This window comes from Microcaecilia unicolor, chromosome 2 (assembly GCF_901765095.1).
Source record: "Microcaecilia unicolor chromosome 2, aMicUni1.1, whole genome shotgun sequence".
Classification (NCBI taxonomy): Eukaryota; Metazoa; Chordata; class Amphibia; order Gymnophiona; family Siphonopidae; genus Microcaecilia; species Microcaecilia unicolor.
In genome coordinates, this window is record NC_044032.1 from 143,854,251 (window position 1) to 143,874,942 (window position 20,692).

Consider the following 20,692-nt stretch of genomic DNA (forward strand, 5'->3'; position numbering starts at 1 on the left):
TAGCTGTCCCTAGCTGAACAGGGAAAAGATATATATTGACAGTGGTGGACTTTGCTACCAGGTATCATGAAGTGGTAGCCTTCTCCTCTATAGAATCAGAGAAAATTGTCACTGCTCTGCTAGAAATATTTTCCCAGGTAGGATATCCACGAAAAATACTCTCAGACCAAGGGACACAGTTTATGTCTGAGCTGATCCAGAATCTGTGGACACACTGTGGAATGAAATCTGTACTTACCACCCCATATCACCCTGAAACTAATAGGCTGGTGGAGAGATTTAATGGGACATTAAAGCAAATATTAAACACTTTCGTAGAAAAAGGAGATCGGGGACTGGAAGAAATATTTGTCCTACCTACTGTTTGCATACAGAGAAGTACCTCAGGAGTCTACAGGGTTCTCCCCATTTCAGTTGCTTCATGGCCAGAGGGTGAGAGGGCCCCTTGACCTAATAAGAAAATATTGGAAGGGGAAAGTTGATACCTCTGATACCCCTGTAATTGAATATGTAGTTAATATGCTGCAGAGATTAGAAGAATTTGTGAGAGATAACTTGCAGGCAGCCCAGACTAAGCAAAAGACCTGGTATAATCCTAAGGCCTGAAATAGAGAGTTTTATGAGGGCCAGCAGGTACTTGTCTTAGTACCAGTTCATCAGAATAAACTTCAAGCTAATTGGGCGGGAACTTACAAGGTCATAAGGCGCCTGAATGATACAAACTATGTTTTATCTATGGACTCTCAAGACAGAAAACAGCGTACCTTTCATGTAAATGTGTTAAAAAGTCCTATGCAAATCGCACAGCTATGGTACTAGCTGTGTGCAGCCTACCAGAAGAGTGTCAGGATAGTGAGCCCACATCTGACTTTCTAGCAGAGACATTACCAGAGGGATCTGACACTGAAAAGAGACTATTTAAAATGTACAGACTGTGAAAAAACTTTCAATCCAAAGGGAGAACTAGAAGAACAGGAAAAAAGAGACACATTTTACACGTTCTAAGTATGAGAAGGATTTCAGTATGAAGAAAGAGCACCTAAAGATAATAAAGAAACTGGAATACTTATAAGTATAGAATACAGGAAAAGCTGTATCAATAAAGCACAGAATATAAAAAAAAACACAGATAATAGATTATCTTCATGTTCTGCTTATGGGAGTAGCTTCAACCAGGAACGAAGCTCCACAAGAAGGTAAAATTAGTCCTTACCTGATAATTTTCTTTCCATTAGTCCCAACAGATCAATTCAGAGACTTGTGGATTATGTCCCTCTACCAACAGGTGGAGATACAGAGAACTTCAGAGGTTTACTATATGTGGTCATCTGCAGCCACATTAACTTCAGTATTGTCTATACTGAAGCAGTAAAAGAAGAAAGAGGAAATCTAACAGTAAGTCCTCTCCCGCCTGCATAAAGCCCATATAAACTCCTCAACCACTCCTGCGGGAGAGTAACAACAGAAGGTTTCCTTTATGTTTTGGTTTGTTTGTTTTTTTAGTCAAAAATCAACTGAAGGAATCTGATGAAACTGAAGCAACTAGCAGAAAACACTCAACTCAGAACAACAAAAGGCGGGCCTCTGGATTGATCTGTTGGACTAATAGAAAATTATCAGGCAAGAACTCATTTTACCTTCCATAGCGTCCCACAGATCAATCCAGAGACTTGTGGGATGTACCAAAGCAGTCCTCAAGTGGGGCGGGGTACTACAACCTCAGCAGACTGGAGCGATGCTTCACAGGCCGTGGCTACAAGCGCTGCCACGTCAAGTCTACAGCCTAGCAAGGGAAGGATAGCAAATCAAGTGGATGATCTGCAAAAGCAATCCACGGCAGGACAGAAGACCAAATGGCCAAACTGCAAAGGGCAGCCTTGGAAGCCAGAAGGGACTCGGAAAAAGAAGTCAACTGTGATCTGTAAGAAAGCGCTGGCAACCGCAATGGGAGAGACTGTCCCAAATAGAGGCCAGCCAAAGAAACTGCCTCTCTCAGCCAACGGCAACTGTGGTCCTCGAAACCAGATCCCCTTTCTTGTAACCAGCTAGAGGACAGCATGAGGTTATGCCGGGAGGCATTTCTGCTCAGCAGGTCAGAAATCTGATGATCCCACTGCAGTGTGGGTGTTTCATAAAGAGTCACCACCTTTCTATATACTTAAGGCTCTCCAGATTCTGAATATATCTGCTTCGGATCCTGCCACCACTGCATCTGATAACCTTAAAATGGTGAGCACTAGAAGACTGCTTCAGTCTTTAGCAGTGCATGAGGTTATGTAGGAAGTCACTTCTGCTCGGTGGATCACCCCAGACATTGCCCCGCTATGCAGAGGCATAGCCAGATGGGGTGCAAGGGGAGCGGCTGCTCCCCTAAATGGATTTTGAATGAAATGGCATTTTTGCGGATCAGCCCTTCAGCTTCACACTGATGCCTATTTTACAAAAGGTCTGCTCCCCCTGACATTAAAACCGCTACGTCCTCATCTGCCAAACTAAAAATGGTGAGCCAGTGTGGCTTTGGAAACTGCATTACCTTCCTAAGGTCCCGAGCAAAGCATGAAGCAAAGATTTGACCAACGGAACTTGCTGGTCAGTTCTAAATAGTATAGGAGTATATGGTGAACATCCAAGAAGCAGGAAGATACAAATGTGCAATGGGATAGAAGGCAGAAACCACTGTATGCAGAAAAGACAGGACTATGTGCCCTATCACTCCTTCAGTAGAAATCCGGAGGATCTCAAACGGATGAAGCTGGGAGTTCTGAGACCCTGCCTGGACTGGATCACTGAAGAAAACTAGGCTGCCCTGGACGACAGTTTTGGTGTCCTAAGATAAGGGTGAGCCTGACCCAACCAAAAAGAACATGTAGACATGCCCTCAGGAAGACATTGCTTCTATGAGTCACCCATATCTTCTGCCAAACTTCACCGAGTCCTCAAACAATAGCTTGCCCTGAAAAGGGGGCTGAACCAGCCATTGTTAGAAGCTGTATCTGCCAACTAGCAGCGCAACCACATCAAATGACAGACTGTGACCGCCAAAAATGTCTGCTTATTCAATGCCCGAAACAAATCATAGAAGAAAACTGTAACTAAGCCAGCCTCGACTCCACATCTGGCAAGTGAGGAGGCGATCAATTGTCTGCCTTCTGTAAGGGATCCGAAATCTGTTGCCGCCAGCTACGGCACACCCTAGCAGCCAACAAGCTGCAGATAGCCACCTCCAGAGAGAGAGAGAGAGAGAACTTCTAAAATGTCTTCCATTGAGACTAAGTTGGCTTGAAGGGAACCACAGACATATTGTTTGTTGATTGCACTTCTTTTTGTTCACTGTTCAATATTTTTAAGACAATAAACAAATTTCAGTTTATTGCCTCTTTTGTCTGGACTGATAAAGAATCCTGGTGGTTTGTGTGTTGAGTCTGTGAGTACATTCTGGGAACTGTGGGACCACTGGGAGTGTGGCCTCCAGTAACCTAGAAATCACTGGGGATAATTGAGAGCAGGAGACTCGACCAGAGGCGGTTGTAACCCAGTCGGTGGGAGGAGGGTGCTAGTGTAGAGTACAGGCGGCAGGCGGACCTGAGCTGTGCTGGGGATAGACCCTCTAAGTGGCCACGGGGTAACCCCAGGCGGGCAGCTAGGCGTTTCGTGACATATGGTATGGTAAATTAGTCCTTACTTGATAATTTTCTTTCCATTAGTCCCAAGAGATCAATCCACAGACTTGTGGGTTATGTCCTTCTGCCAGCAGGAGGAGATAGATAGAACTTCAAAGGTTTGGAATACTTGGTCATATGCAGCCAGCTTAACCTCAGTGTGATCGATACCAAAGCAGTGGAAGAAAAACAACTCCAACCACAAACACTTTCCTGACCCCAGAAATCAAACTGAACAACTCAACCACTCTTGCGGGAAACAGCATAACAGTAACACATTCTGTAACTAGTATACCATAACTTGCCAATTCTTTGTTTTTTTTTTTTAAACAGACCAAACGAAGGAACCTGTCCGGAGCCAGGAGCCAATCCGGAACGTACTCCTATAAAAACAACAGCATACGCAAGGAAAGAAGGGTGGGCCTCGGGATTAATCAGTTGGGACTATTGGAAAGAAAATTATTAGTTAAGAACTAATTTTACCTTCCACAGAGTCCCACAGATCAATCCACAGACTTGTGGGATGTACTCAAGTAGGGTGGGACCGTGTCCCCCCAAAAGACAGGACCGATGCTCCGAAGGCCACATCATGACACTCTGCCACATCCAATCTGTAATGCTTAGCAAAGGTATGTATCAAAGCCCATGTGGCTGCCTTGCAAATGTCCTCCCACAAAAACAGGTGACACTCGGCAGAAAATGCCGCTTGTGCTCTTGTAGAATGCGCCCGCATCTGTAGGGGAAGAGACCTTCCCATGGCAATGTAAGCCGAAGCCAACAAGCCACCATGGCTTTTGATGCCATCTCACCTTTCTTGTGACTGGCAATGAGTACGAAAAGATGACCAGAACAATAGAAGTCATCGATGACCTCCAGGTAACGAATAATAAAGCGTCGCATGTCCAGACATCGCGGTGCTGGAAATCGGAAGGATAGTGCTCCTGGCGAAACATTGGTAGTACCAGAGTGTCATTTCAAATGTGACACAACCTTGGGTAAGGATGGGACTGTCTGAATGCAAACCCACGCCTCCATAAAACAGAGAAAGGGATCACGGCAAGAAGGCCTGCAGCTCAGACACCCGCCTAGTGGAGACGATGGTCACCAAGAAAACTGCCTTTAATGTAAGATCCTTCAGGGAGAAACGACTCAAGGGCTCAAACGGAGGCCTTTGCAGCGCCCACACCACCAGGTTCAGGTTCTAGGACAGAACGACAGTCAACCGAGGGGGCCACAGGTGGTTCACCCCCCCCCCCCTTGGAGAAAACACACAATATCCTGGTGTGCAACAATCGAGGAGCCCTGAAGGCGGCCCTGAAAACAAGCCAAAGCCACCACATGGACTTTCAAGGAAATTAAAGAAAGAGATTTATCAAGGCTGTCCTGCAAAAAGGCTAGGATGGATGTCACAGAGGCCAAAATGCACTGCAGTTATCTTCCCTTCACTGAAATCCATCCCTAGATAGCATTCTAGTCAAACAAGAAAGCTGATCAGTACTTATTTGCCTCATCCTTCCAGAAATTACTAAAATGGGTCACAGTAAGAACCAAGTGGTTCAACTTGAAATCTAAACGTATTATACATACATAAACAAATACCACCAAGTAATAAATAAGGGCAGACATACTGGCCAAATCCATTCTTAGGCAACATATTAGGCTTAATTTTGGGAAGATAAAAATGCTTACTTTTAATTCATGGTAATCTATTGCTTTATCTTTATCTGAATCAAATAATTCAAAAGCATCTTTAATTTCTTGTTTCTGTTCCTGTGTTAGCTCTCTTCTTTTCTTCTTCTTCATTTTGTCTGCTGTAAGCTCATTCCTGCCAACAGAGAAGATATTCAACAAAGCTTATTTTATACTACTGGAAACTATAAAATAAAGAATATCAATTTGAAATAAAAGTACACAAATTAAAAATCCTAAATTTTTCATTGATAAGCAGAACTAATCAGGTACACAAGTGGTTGACATCACTGTTCACTGCGAGGATAGAACAGTTCTCCCAGAGCTCAGAACTAAAGTGTATTATGTTTTTATTGTAAACCGCTATGACCTTGCATCCAAGAAATGGTGATATATCAGTAAAACAACAAAATACAGCGGGTAGAGTCAAACTGAATGCATGACAATGGTAAAAATAAAGGAAGGGGGGAAGAGAGACCTCAGACTGGCCACATATAGCCAAATTAATCAGATTATTCGTGCGAAAATGCAGATATGCACATATACACCATCACCATGTTTTAATCACTGGTGGGTCGAGGACCAGTGATTAAAACATGGTGATGGTGCATATGTGCATATCTACATTTTCGCACGAATAATCCCATTAATTTGGCTATATGTGGTCAGTCTGAGGTCTCTCTTCCCCCCTTCCTTTATTTTTACCATTGTCATGCATTCAGTTTGACTCTACCCGCTATTTTTTGTTGTATTATCGTAAGTGAAGCGGGGGTTTTTCTTCCCTTGATTGTTACTAACGGACACAAACACAAAGCTCTCCCATTCCTACAAGTGTTCCTCTGTGTGCATTATCAGACTTTCACCTTATCCCTACAAAAAGATTTATTATGTTTGGCTTACTTATTGTATTAACTTTTCTGCTGCTTCCTGTGCCGTATCACAACTAAAGTTAAATTCATTTTTACATGCTAATTTTCTTTCCTTGAATCCCTCCAAACCAGTCCACCCTACCAGCAGGTGCAAACTGAAATATAATGAGCTGTGATATCATCCCTTAAGAATCCTAAGCAGTAGGTTGGCAGCCAGTATTTGTAAAACACAGCAGTGGTCAAAAGACATATAAAACTCCCCAAAGAACTAAGAATTTTTATAACAGACAACTATAAGAATGGGAAAGGGACAGAGATCCAAGATGGTTACTCGTACCTACTACTACTACTATTTAGCATTTCTATAGCGCTACAAGGCGTACGCAGCGCTGCACAAACATAGAAGAAAGACAGTCCCTGCTCAAAGAGCTTACAATCTAATAGACAAAAAATAAATAAAGTAAGCAAATCAAATCAATTAATGTGAACAGGAAGGAAGAGAGGAGGGTAGGTGGAGGCGAGTGGTTACAAGTGGTTACGAGTCAAAAGCAATGTTAAAGAGGTGGGCTTTCAGTCTAGATTTAAAGGTGGCCAAGGATGGGGCAAGACGTAGGGGCTCAGGAAGTTTATTCCAGGTGTAGGGTGCAGCGAGACAGAAGGCGCGAAGTCTGGAGTTGGCAGTAGTGGAGAAGGGAACAGATAAGAAGGATTTATCCATGGAGCGGAGTGCACGGGAAGGGGTGTAGGGAAGGATGAGTGTGGAGAGATACTGGGGAGCAGCAGAGTGAGTACATTTATAGGTTAGTAGAAGAAGTTTGAACAGGATGCGAAAATAGATAGGGAGCCAGTGAAGGGTCTTGAGGAGAGGAGTAGTATGAGTAAAGCGACCCTGGCGGAAGACGAGACGGGCAGCAGAGTTTTGAACCGACTGGAGAGGGGAGAGGTGACTAAGTTGGAGGCCAGCAAGAAGCAGATTGCAGTAGTCTAAACGAGAGGTGACAAGGGTGTGGATGAGGGTTTTGGTAAAGTGCTCGGAAAGAAAGGGGCGGATTTTACGGATGTTGTAAAGAAAGAAACGACAGGTCTTGGCAATCTGCTGGATATGAGCAGAGAAGGAGAGAGAAGAATCAAAGATGACCCCAAGGTTTCGAGCTGAGGAGACAGGGAGAATGAGAGAGCCATCAACAGAAATAGAAAACGGGGGGAGCGGGGAGGTGGGTTTGGGGGGGAAAATGAGAAGCTCGGTTTTGGTCATATTTAATTTCAGGTGGCGTTGAGACATCCAGACAGCAATGTCAGACAAGCATGCTGAAACTTTGGTTTGGATGCAAGGTGAGATATCAGGGGTAGAAAGGTAGATTTGGGAGTCATCAGCATAGAGATGGCAAGAAAAGCCATGGGATGAGATTAATGAACCAAGGGAAGAAGTGTAGATAGAAAAGAGGAGGGGACCAAGAACAGAACCCTGAGGTACGCCGACAGGCAGAGGGACAGAAGTAGAAGAGGATCCACCAGAGTGAACACTAAAGGTGCGGAGGGAGAGGTAGGAAGAGAACCAGGAAAGGACAGAGCCCTGGAATCCAAGTGAGGACAGGGTATCGAGAAGTATGCTGTGATCGACAGTGTCAAAAGCAGCGGAAAGATCCACCTGATGTGGATTAAGTGACTCTGAGGATTTCCTTCTGCTTGTTCGTCATGCCAAAGCGCAGGGGCAAGACTGCGGCTGTAGCTTCGCAGCACACGAATCTTCCTTCTGTTGTCAGCATACTGGACTTGTTTGTTCAGAGAACCAGGACTCCTATTAGGCCAATGGGTAGCCTATTGGAGCAGCACATGGAGACTCCAAAGCATTCCCAACCAGAAAGCTCCTCCCCCTCAGCCACAAGGAAGTAGCTCCCCGATGCCAGTGCCATTTGTGCCAAATCCAGGAAGTGTCGTGGAAAGAGAGCAGGGAGAGGCTCCGGATCACCCCGAGGAGTCGGGTTTACTAGCAGGAGCTGAGATGGCTGCAGTTTCTATCTCTGGGGAGGTTGCTATGAGAATAAAGTTGGAATCTCCTCCTTCAGTGGTCCCTCAGGAACCTGTACTGCCAATTCCTTCTTTTGTCAAGTCTCCTGAAGTGACTCTGAACAGTCTTTGGTCCTTGATTGCAGACCTGGGTAAAGCTTTGTGCTCCCAAGGTTCAAAACTTGGACCAGGGAATGACTATTTGGAAACAAAGTTATGGGAAACTGATTCTGGGTTTAAAATATTGTCTGAAAAAGACCATAAACAGGAAAAGGAATTGGAAGCAGTTAAATCCCCTCAAACAACTATAGAAAAAGATTTATCTAACTTAAGGAGGAAAGCTGAGTCATTTGAAAACTCCATTAGGAGTAATAATTTACGTTTTCTGAACTTTCCTAAGGTTTTTGCAGTTACTCCTCAAGATATGTTTAAGAGATATATTAAGGAAAAATTGGGGGCTGCTGAAGAAAATATTCCACCCTTTTCTCAAGTTTATAATTTGTCTTCTAAATTTTGGCTACCCAACAGAATGCAGATCAGCGCCACTGGATGCGTCTGCAGTATTAGAGCTTTCTGATACAGAATTAGCCTTCGCTTCAAACTTGGTAGCTACTGTAGTATTGACCCCTGAAAAGAACTAGAATGTACTTAAACAATAAAGAAAAGACTTTTTTGAAACTCGGAATTCAAATTTTCCCTGATATCTCTAGAGACATTCAGAAATGGTGTCAGCAGTTTTTCCTGCTGAAGCCTGGAGACCTTCAGAAAGCAGCTACCTTTCTCACTATCCTTGTAAATGTGTAGTCAGATATCAGTCGATCATAAGTACATAAGTACTGCCATAATGGGACAGACCAAAGGTCCATCAAGCCCAGCTTCCTGTTTCCAACAGTAGCAAAAATAGGTCACAAGTACCTGGCAAGATCCCAAAACACTACAATACACTTTATGTTGCTTATACTAGAAATAAGCAGTGGATTTTCCCCAAGTCCATTTTAATAATGGTCTATGGAATTTTCCTTTAGGAAGCCAGCTAAACCTTTTTTAAACCCCGCTCAGCTAACCGCTTTTACTACATTCTCTGGCAAAGGCATTATAACATCCTCATTTTTGTTTTCTAATCCTTTCCTAAGAATACCTAACATTCTATTTGCTGTCTTAGCCACCGACACACACAGATGGCAGCTTGAACTGCTAAGGCAGAAACATCAAAATAATGCTTCAAGAGTCTCCATTCTACGATCTTGTAGGTCCTTTAGAGCAGTAACCCATTAACAGGCACCACAGTCTTTTATGTAACTGCTGTTAGCACTGTATCTACGACAGGAGGCTTCAGTAAGACCTTATCTTGGTCTGGAACAGGATAAAGTCAAATCATGGCCAAACAAAAAGAAGCATCTGGAACCTCCCACTGAGCCTGAACTATCTCCCTGATGTCCGGATGTATAGGACAGTACTTACCAGACTTGCAAATTCCCTTCACCAAAGGGTCCACTTTCCGCTCCTCCGCTACTACCGGCTCCTCCTTAAAATTAAGAGTAGATGAAACTAGAGAGATAAGTTCCTGCTAATTCTCCTTATGAAAGGCAGGGACCAGAGAAGGGTCCTCTCCCGGTAGCAAGTCATCATTGAGAGGAAAAGACCTCACCAACCCCCTCCTTCTCTTTGTCCCCCAAAGGTCTAACATCTAATATAATAAAACGCACCCTCAACGTTCTAATGAGGACAACGTTCTGAAGCCATCTGACGTCACTCCCAGGCTGAAGGGTTCGTGGATTCGTGGTGTGAAGCCTTCAAGCCAGCCAGCCGTCTCTGCCCCGCCCTCACGTCAAACCAAACAAATCCGGAAGCGAAGCGTCAGGGAAGGAGGCGGCGCTCCCGACGTCTAGCCTTCTTTTGAAGGCGGAACACAGCGAAGGGAAAGCTAGACGTCGGGAGCGCCGCCTCCTTCCCTGACGCTTCGCTACACGAACCGCCATGGAGGTAAAGTTAAAAAGAAGAAGAAAAAAAAAAGGGATGCATGGATGCGAAGGGGGGGGGGGGGCATGGATGCGAAGGGGGGGGGGGGAAGAAGATGGCAGGCCAGGCTGGGACATGGGAGAGAGAGGAGCATGGATGCGAGGGGGGGGTCATGGAAGGGAGAGAGGGGACTTGCTGGAAAAGGATGAATGGAGGCGGCAGGGGACAGAGGAGCATGGATTGGGAGGGCAGGGCTCAGGGAGAGAGAGGAATTACTGGAAATGAATGAATGGAGGGGGCAGGGGACAGAGGAGCATGGATTGGGAGGGCAGGACTCAGGGAGAGGGGAATTGCTGGATAGGGATGAATGGAGGGGACAGATGGGCATGGATGGATATGGATTGCAGGGCAGGCCTCAGGCAGAGAGGGGAAATGCTGGAAAGGGAAAAATGGAGGGGCCAGGTGACAGAGGAGCATGGATGGGCATGGATTGGAAGGGCAGGACTCAGGGAGAGGGGAATTGCTGGATAGGGATGAATGGAGGGGACAGATGGGCATGGATGGATATGGATTGCAGGGCAGGCCTCAGGGAGACAGGGCAATTGCTGGATAGGGAAAAATGGAGGGGCCAGGTGACAGAGGAGCATGGATGGGCATGGATTGGAAGGGCAGGACTCAGGGAGAGGGGAATTGCTGGATAGGGATGAATGGAGGGGACAGATGGGCATGGATGGATATGGATTGCAGGGCAGGCCTCAGGCAGAGAGGGGAAATGCTGGATAGGGAAAAATGGAGGGGCCAGGTGACAGAGGAGCATGGATGGGCATGGATTGGAAGGGCAGGACTCAGGGAGAGGGGAATTGCTGGATAGGGATGAATGGAGGGGACAGATGGGCATGGAAGGATATGGATTGCAGGGCAGGCCTCAGGCAGAGAGGGAAAATGCTGGATAGGGATGAATGGAGGGGGCAGGTGACAGAGAAACATGGATGGCCATGGATTGGGAGGGCACGGCTCACACTCTCTCTCTCATATACAATGTCTTTCTGACTCTCACTCTCACACACTCTGTCTCACACTGTATCACATTCACTCTCTATGTGCCACACAGTCACTCACACACTCGCTTGGTCTCATACACTCACTCTCACAGAGAATCTGTGTCTCACACACACTCTCTCTCGCCCACACACACACTCTCTCTCTCACACTGTGTCTCACATACACACTTGCACACACTCTCATTCTCACACACACACTCTCTCACAAACACACTCACACCCAGACTCACTCTCTCTCTCACACACTCACACTTTCACTCTGACTCTCAAACAGTCACTCTCACATACACTCTCCCAAACATACACACTCCGAGGAAAACCTTGCTAGCGCCCGTTTCATTTGAGTCAGAAACGGGCCTTTTTTACTAGTTAACAATAAAAGTAACAAATGTATATACCGCCATATACATTTCGGTTCAATGCAGATTACAGATCAAAGAAGACAGGACATTTCCAGGAATAACAAGATCTAACTTAACAGAGATAGAATACCCTAAACTACACATTCTATTCAGCATGATTTAGCAAGCCAGAGAGGGTAACCAGCATACATAGAAAGTATACAAACAAAAAGGAGCAATACTGGGCCTTCAAGACTGAGACAACAGGAGTATTTTATTGATAAATGACCCGACACGAGCAAAATACAAGGCTATATGCAAGAGTTTTTTTCCTTTATTGCGGCTGCTATTTCCACAAGGCACGCTTGGCTTTAAAGATTCTCTCCGTTCCCGTTCGGAGGTATTGGATTCATACATTGTTTACATTATTTACATCCAATCTCTGACCCCTGAGGCAAGCATTCTTTAACGCCGAAACATGGCTTGTGTCGGGTCATTTATCAATAAAATACTCCTGTTGTCTCAGTCTTGAAGGCCCAGTGTTGCTCCTTTTTGTTTGTATTCAGCATGATTTAACACAAACTTTTTAAATAAGTTTTGATCTGCTTATGGAACAAGTTATAGGAGATTTTAGATGTCAAGAGATCTTTAATAGCCCTATCCAAGCAAACCACTTGACATGAAAGAAAAGTATCTATTAATCTAGTTCTTATATTTTGTAGAGAAGGAAAAGTAAACAGTTATTCTAGTAACTCTAGTTTTATTTGTAAAAACAAGATGGTTCAATAAATAAAGTGGGGATAAACCATATATGTTTGTACACAAGGCAAGAAACTTTAAACAGGACCCTGGCTTCCACAGGGAGCCAGTGAAGCTTTACATAATAGCATGAGATACTGAGTTTTATCTACTATAATAAAACTCACCCTCAACGTTCTGAAGACACTGACGTCACTGCAGCCACTCAGACACCGGTTCGTAAGTTCATGGTGGTGAAGCCACAACACTCACCATGTCTCCATGCCCCGCCCTCGCGTCAGACATGATGACATCGAGGGCGGAACAATTACAAAACAACGAAAATGAACGAACGGGGAGGAGTAGGGAAACACGCGGAGCGCGTTTCCCTACTCCTCCCCTTCCAACGAAACACTGCAGACTGCCTAACAAACAAAAGCGGCCGAGGACGTGCCCAACCGAAGCCATCTCTCTCTGCCCATGTCTCCTAGCCCCGCCCTCACGTCAAATGTTATGACATCGAGGGCGGAGACATGGCCAGAGATAGATGGCTTCAACCGACGAACCCCACAGTGACCACTGACTAAAAACGTGCCAGCTACCCTCCAACCACCCCTCCACAAATGGCCCCGCCACAATCGCGGTCTTCGTTCGACAAAGTGGTGAGTTACAGGGGAGTGGGAGAGGAGAGGGAGGACGGCCTCGAACTCGGAGGGGACGAAAGGAGGGCGTGGGACTCGGAGGACAGAGAGGGAGACAGCAACGGAGGGAGGGGGGAACCCTTGCTAGCGCCCGTTTCATTTCAGGCAGAAACGGGCCTTTTTTACTAGTTTATCATAATACTCGTTTCATTAATATCAGAACTGCGGCTGACTAACATAAACTTTGTTTTGTCTGAATTTAATTTGAGCTTATGCTTTGGCATCCAAGGTAAAATTAGTCCTTACCTGATAATTTTCTTTACATTAGTCCCAACAGATCAATCCAGAGACTTGTGGGTTATGTCCCTCTACCAGCAGGTGGAGATAGAGAGAACAACAAGGTTTGCTATATGTGGTCATGTGCAGCAAGCTTAACCTCAGTATGAACGGTACCAAAGTAGTGCCAATGGATTCCATCATTATAAAGAGAGCACTCTCCTGCCTCTCCCAACCGCACCAGAACCATATGGCATGGATGCAACTCCAAGATCCCCTACGTCTTCTGTTAAACCATTTCCCTTTTTTTTTTTTTTTAATAAAATTCCAACAGACCAAACAGAACAAGAACTAAACAAGCAAAACAGAAAACACACTGCATAATACAGAAAGCAAGGACAGGCCTCTGGATTGATCTGTTGAGACTAATAGAAAGAAAATTATCAGGTAAGGGCTAATTTTGCCTTCCATAGCGTCCAGCAGATCAATCCAGACACTTGTAGGATGCACCAAAGCAATCCTCAAGTAGGGTGGGTCAACACTGCCCCAGAAGTCAAAACTAATGCCCCAAATGCCTGGAGCACCACCAAGTCCAGCCAGTAATGCTTTGCAAACGTTATGAACAGATACCCACTTGGCGGCTCTGTAAATATTTTCCAATGGAACCAAACGAGACTCTGCGACTGAAGTAGCTTAGACCCTCATAGAGTGCACCCGCACCTGAAGAGGTGGCGCCTTCCCCATGACTAGGTAGGCAGAAGCGATCACCTCCAGAAGCCATTGGGCTAGTGTGGCCTTGAAGGACATAGCTCCTTTACTGCGCCCCCCCCCCCCCCAAACAGCAAAAACAGATGATCCAAACGCTGGAAGTTGTTTGTAGCCTCCAAATAGCAGAGAACGTGTCTCACATCCAGACAGCATAGGGCCCATAAGTCCTCCAGGTAATCCTTCCAGCGGAAGGCCGGTAACATGAAAGACTGGTTCAAATGAAAGCGAGACACCACCTTGGGCAAAAAGGAAGGCACTGTCCAAATGCACACCCCTGCCTCAGTGAAGCATTGGAAGGGATCTCTGCAAGACCAAGCCTGGCACTCCAACACACGCCCACGCTTAGGCAATGGCCACCAGGAACACCGCCTTCAGAACACCAGAGTAAGATCCTTCAAGGACGCCTTAAGCAGAAGTTCAATTGGAGATCTTTGAATTGCTCGCAAAACCAAGTTAAGGTTCCAATCCAGAAGCACAGGAGCCCACGGTGGTCTCAGAAACATTCCCAGAAGGAAGCGCAACCAGGGAGCGACCACGAAGGCAGCCCTGAAAGCAGGCCAAGGCTGTCATTTGCACTTTGAAAGAACACAAGGAAAGAGCCATTTCGATAACGTCCTGTAAAAAGACCAGAATCGACGTCATTTAAGCCTCCTCTGGCGAAAAGCCCGACAAAGAACACCAAGAGTCAAACGTGTGCCACACTCGCACATAGGCAGTGGACGTAGAGCGTTTCCATGCCTGCAACATCGTAGTATCACATTCTCAAGGTAACCCTTCTTTCTCAGGCACGCCCTTTCAAGAGCCCCACCGTAAGCCCAAAGGGAGACGTGATCCTCCATGACTATGGGCTCTGGAAAAGCAAGCCATAGTGTCCTCTCAGGTGCAGCGACCTGTCGATCAGCAAGCGGATGAGATCCGCGTACCAGGAACGCCTGGGCCAATCCAGCGCTACCAGGATCACCAGCCCTGGATGCCTCGCAAATAGCCGATCACTCACCCTATCATAGGGCACAGAGGGAACACATATAGGAGCGACTCCGGCCAGGGCTGGAGAAGTGCATCTATGCCTTTGGACCCATACTCTCGGCCCCTGCTAAAGAATCAGGACACTTTTGGCAATGGCTTGGCGCATCATCAGATCGACTACTGGAACTTCCCAACGTGCCATGATCTGCTTGAATGCTTGCTACGTGAGTGCCCATTCCCCTGGATCCAGCTTGTTCTGGTTGAGGAAATCCGCCTGTTTGTTCAGACCTCCCGCAATTTGTGCCGCCAACAGGAGGGCCAGGTGTTTATCCGCCCAAAGGCAGAGAAGTGATGCCTCCTTCACGAGCTGGGCACTCCTGGTGCCCCCCCCCCCTCCCTGTCTGCTGACATATGCAACCGCTGTTACATTGTCAGACAGAACTCTGACAGACTGTCCCTGAAGGAGTGCCTCGAACGTCCGCAGTGCCAGGCGAATCGCTCACAACTCCATAACATTGATCATCCATGTTGCTTCCTCCAGGGACCACGTCCCCTGGGCCGTCTGGCCGAGACAGTGAGCTCCCCAGCCCGTGTCGCTAAGAGCCAATCCGGCATTGCGAGGGGCATCCCCCTCTGCAGAATTTTTGACAGTAACCGCCATGCATGGCAAATCATGCGTGCGGAGTCCAAGAAATCTGAATCACCTAACCCTCAGTTGGGGCAACCAACGGCTTAGAAGGGACCACTGCAGAGGATGCATATGGCCTCTGGCTCACAGCACCATGTCCAAAGTCGTCACAATCGATCCCAAAACCTGCATAATCCCATGCTCTGGGAGCAAAAGCTTGCAACAGGAAAGACAGCTGACTCTGCAATCGCATCCTGCGTACATCCAGCAGGAACACTGTCTACCTGAGGGTTGAAAAGTACCCCCAGGTATTCCAACGACTGCAACGAGGTGAGGTAACATTTCTGCATGTTGTTCACCCAGACGAGGGATTGCAGACAGGAGAATCACCTTGTCCGTAGCCTGGACACTCTCCTCATAAGACGACGCACAAATGAGCCAGTCGTCCAAATACGGATGCAACTGAATGCCCTGAGACTGCAAGAATGCTGCGATGACCACCATGACCTTGGAGAAGGCATGTGACACTGTCACCAGACCAAAGGGCATGGCCTGGAACTGTAAATGTTGCCCCAACACCACAAAGCGAAGGAAACACTGATGAGACATCTGGCCAAATGGGGATGTGCAGATAGGCCTCCTTGAGGTCGAGGGCACTTAAGAACTCCCCGGGCTGAACTGCAGCGATGACGGAGAGCAAGGTCTCCATACGAAAGTGATGCACTCACAGAGCCCCGTTTACAAGCTTGAGGTCGAGAACAGGTCAGAGAGATCCAAGGCGTAGCTTAGTGGTTACTGCAGTGGACTTTGATCCTGGGGAACTGAGTTCGATTCCCACTGCAGCTCCTTGTGACTCTGGGCAAATCACTTAACTCTCCATTGCCCCTGGTACAAAATAAGTACCTGAATACATGTAAACCGCTTTGAATGTAGTTGCAAAAACCTCAGGCAATATATCAAGTCCCATTTCCCTTCCCTTTCTTGGGAACTACAAAGTAAATGGAGTAGTGTCCTTGGCCGATCTTGGCAGGAGGCACTAGGCGGACTGCCCCCAGACGCAGCAGTTCGGAGAGAGTCTCCCGAACTGCTGACCTTTTGGCGGTGGCCTTACAGGACGACTCCAAGAAAAAAATGTGCCAAGGGCCAGGAGAACTCGAGCTTGTAGCCATCCCGAATAATGTCCAAGACCGATTCATCTGAAGTGACCCTGGCCCACCCCCGAAACTGAGACAACTGTCCACCGATTTTTGGTAGGGGATGGGACATGGCCCTATCATTGGGCACCTCTGGTGGCATGTCCACGGAAAGGGCTGCTGCCTCTGTTGGAAGCAAGGCCTCTGAAAGGACCCTGTTTGACCAGGTCTATAGCGCTTGGCTCGTCTTACTCTCATCCTCTGGAAGCCGTTGGCCTTTGGAGTCCCCGAGCACCTTCACAATCTTTTCTAGGTCCTCACCAAAAAGAAGCCTACCTCAAAAAGTTAAGCAGGCCAAACGAGACTTGGAGGCGACATTAGCCGCCCAATGCCTCAACCAAATCCAATGACGGGCCGTCACCGTCAGGGAAATCACTTTGGCCGATGCTCGAAGAATAACATAAAGCAAGTCTGCCAGATACGCCAGGCCCTGATTCCAAGGCCAGCAGGCAGCCAAATAGCTCGTCCGCAGAGGAGGCCTTCTGGACCCAGGAAAGACAAGCCCATTCCGCATAAGACCTGCATACTGATGCTTGAAGGCATAGGGACGCCACCTCAAAAGCCAACTTCACAGCTTACGGTCTTGTGGATTCCGAAGAGCCATGTCTCCCTCCACTGGTAAGGTGGTCTTCTTTGTTACTGCCGTAATTAAGGAGTCCACCATTGGCATCCAGAGACTACAAATGGACCGCGCGCAAGGGGCAAAGCTGCGCCATTGCCCTCGCTACTCGAAGGCTGGCCTTCAGCACGTCCCACTGCACCACAATAAGTACCCTCATGGCCTCATGGATGTCGAAGGACTTCGAGGGGCCCTTGGTCCCCGACATAATGGAGGGGGTAGAAATCGCTGGAGACGCCGAATCCAGAGAGGAAATGTTTAATATCTCCAGCGCCCAATGAGGGAAGGGAGCTCCTATTTGCGGAACAGGCGCACCGCTATGGGATCATCGCCCACCTCTGATGGCACTTCCCCCTCCTCCAGAGCCTCTGAAGCTGTCTGCAGGGAGTCCCCCAACAGGTGGCCCTCCTCAAATTCTGATGGCTCAGAAACATCCTCCTCAGCCCCTGAAATCTTGAAACGCGGCCTCTTAGAGAGGCTCAGAGGGAGGACAGCTGAGACACCTAAAGGCTTGGCAGTGGAGTAGCACCTTGGGGTTCCCCTGCACTCTTCAAGAGAAAGGCCCTGTGCATCAAAAGTACAAACTCCGGAGAAAAGGGGACCATCTCTGCCCCAATAGATGCCGAGTCAGTCCCCAAAATTCCCACCTCCACTATGCCTGAGTCGGGAGGCAGGGTGTACTAAGTTCCCGCTTCCCAACTCTGCTCTTTAGCTCCCACACCGAAAGCAGCGTTTTGGCGACTCAGGTGGCACCAACATGTCTGCCCCACACAAGTCAGCTACAGCCTAGCCCCCCATGCGCTGCTTGCTCATTTCAAGCCTAGCGCTCCAGTGCTTGGTCTGACTGCAATGGAAGTCTAGCTCTACAGCCAAGAAAGGCTTTGCTTTTTTTTTTTTTTTTTAACCTGAAGAGAGGCAGGAGAAAAGCTGGAGCAGGCAGACTCAGACCACGTGGCCCATAGAAATGGGACAAAGGGAGGCTGGCCCCACTAGGTATGCCCCAAACACAGTACCTCAACCCCAACAGGGGCTCAACGGCACCCAAGGGAACGGGATAGGAGCCAGATCACTACAGAGCTGCACAGGTATGACCCTCCACCTGCTAGAAAGAGAGAAAACCTCGGAGTTCTCTCTATCTCCACCTGCTGGTAGAGGGACATACCCACAAGTCTCTGGATAGATCTGTGGGACGCTATGGAATGTTTTGCAATAGTTCTAAGTGTGAAGCAACTGAAAAAGTAATGTGGACCATAACTGTAATATCATCAGCACAGCTGAAAAGACAGACTCCCAACTTTTCTAAATCATATACTAATGAGTGCATGCAAACATTAACAAGAACAAGCGATAACGGCGACCCCTGCAGAACCCCACATTGGTTGTGCCAATTTTCTGAACAGTTACCATCAAATCTCACTTATAAAAGCAATCTTTTAAAAAACCTGAGAACCATTTATAGACATTTGCCAGTAATTCCCAAACTGTCCAAAATATGCAAAATAATATGATCCAGCAAATCAAACACACTAGATGGCCTGAACTGTAGTACCAATGCTTTCTTGCCCTCAGCCAAAGTTTTACGAACACTGTCTAAGAATGAGGCGATAACAGTCTTGGTGCTTAAGATCGACATAAAGACTGATTGGGGGCATGCAGAAAATCATACAAATCCAAATATTCAGAAAGTTAAACTGCCACTATTCCCTCCATAAGCTTACACAACAAAGGAATTGAGGCAACAGGCCTGTAATTCGTTGTCAGTTGACTGGATTCCATCATATTCTTAATGATAGGTGTTATAATAATATTTTTCATATATGAAGGAAGGTGAAATTAGATCTTACCTGCTAATTTTCTTTCCTCTAGACCCTCCAGACCGGTCAAGACGCTTGGGTTATGCACGCCTACCAGCAGAGGGAGACTGAGAACACAAAAACTGAACCAAGCATAAGCCAGCAGCCAACCCCCAAGCAGCCAGTAAATCCTTAACAAAGCAAAACGCAACCAATGAAAAAACCTAAACTATAACCCCGAAAGGTCAAAGAACCCTGTACTCAGAAACAATTCTTGGTAACGTGCTTCAAATAACCGAACACCACAGCGTTGCGGTCCTTCTCTGAAACCCAGAGGAAAACAACAGGAACTTCAGAAACCCAAAGCTCCCAATTTAGAGTCCTATCAGCAATAGCAACATAGAAATGTCCATATCAATCATCTCTCAAGCACACTAGGACAAAGCACCAGAAATATACACAGCGGGAGGGTTCGTGACCGGTCTGGAGGGTCTAGAGGAAAGAAAATTAGCAGGTAAGATCTAATTTCACCTTCCTCAGCGACCCTCCAGACCGGTCAAGACGCTTGGGAAGTACCAAAGCAGTAAACATCTAAGGGCGGGAACCTTGCACCCCAGAAGTCAACACTGCCTCCCCAAAACTGGCATCCTGCCTGGCCTGCACATCAATTCTATAATGCTTCACAAATGAATGCAGCGAGGACCAGACCGCCGCCCTGCAAATATCCTGCGGCGGCACTAAACCACTCTCTGCCCAGGAAGAAGCTACTCCCCTGGTCGAGTGTGCCTTTAGTACCTCTGGCACCCTACGTCCCTTGAGCAAATAAGCAGAAGAAACTGCTTCTTTCAGCCATCTGGAAATTGTTACCTTAGAAGCCGCAGCTCCCTTCTTAGGTCCTCCATACAACACAAACAATCTATCCGAAGACCGAAACTCTCGCGTCCTGACTAAATAAGAACGCAAAACTCGACGGACATCCAGCTTAGCCAAACGGCGCTGAGAAGAATCTTCGAACCTATCTCCCAGAACCGGTAAAGAAATGTCCTGATTCACATGAAAGGAAGAGACCACCTTAGGCAAAAAAGACGGGACCGGCCTCAAAGACACCTCCTCCTTAGAAAAAGTCAGAAAGGGCACCCGACAAGACAAAGCCTGCAACTCCGAAACTCGCCGAGCCGAAGTAATAGCCACTAAGAACACTGTCTTCAAAGTCAGATCCTTCCAAGTACTTGTAACCAAAGGCTCAAAGGGCGGTCCCACCAAAACCTCCAAGACCAAGTTCAAATCCCACGGCGGAACCACCGGACGAAAAGAAGGACGAATCAACTTCACCGCTCGCAAAAACCGAACCACATCGGGAGCAGATGCCAAGGAAACCCCCCGGATCCTACCCCGGAAACAAGCCAAGGCCGCAATCTGCACCTTCAAAGAAGAAAGAGCTAGACCTCTGTCCACCCCATCCTGCAAAAACTCTAACACCTGCGG

At 47.1% G+C, this 20,692-nt stretch overlaps 1 protein-coding gene across 1 annotated transcript in view; it reads right to left on the reverse strand.

Moving 5' to 3' along the window:
• Positions 1 to 20,692, reverse strand: part of CETN3 (centrin 3) — a 50,571-nt gene that overhangs the window by 21,016 nt on the left and 8,863 nt on the right. Inside the window, exon 2 of the mRNA XM_030193376.1 lies at positions 5,349 to 5,484. Within this exon, the coding sequence (XP_030049236.1) occupies positions 5,349 to 5,484 (136 nt within the window). The remainder of the gene's footprint in view (positions 1 to 5,348; positions 5,485 to 20,692) is intronic.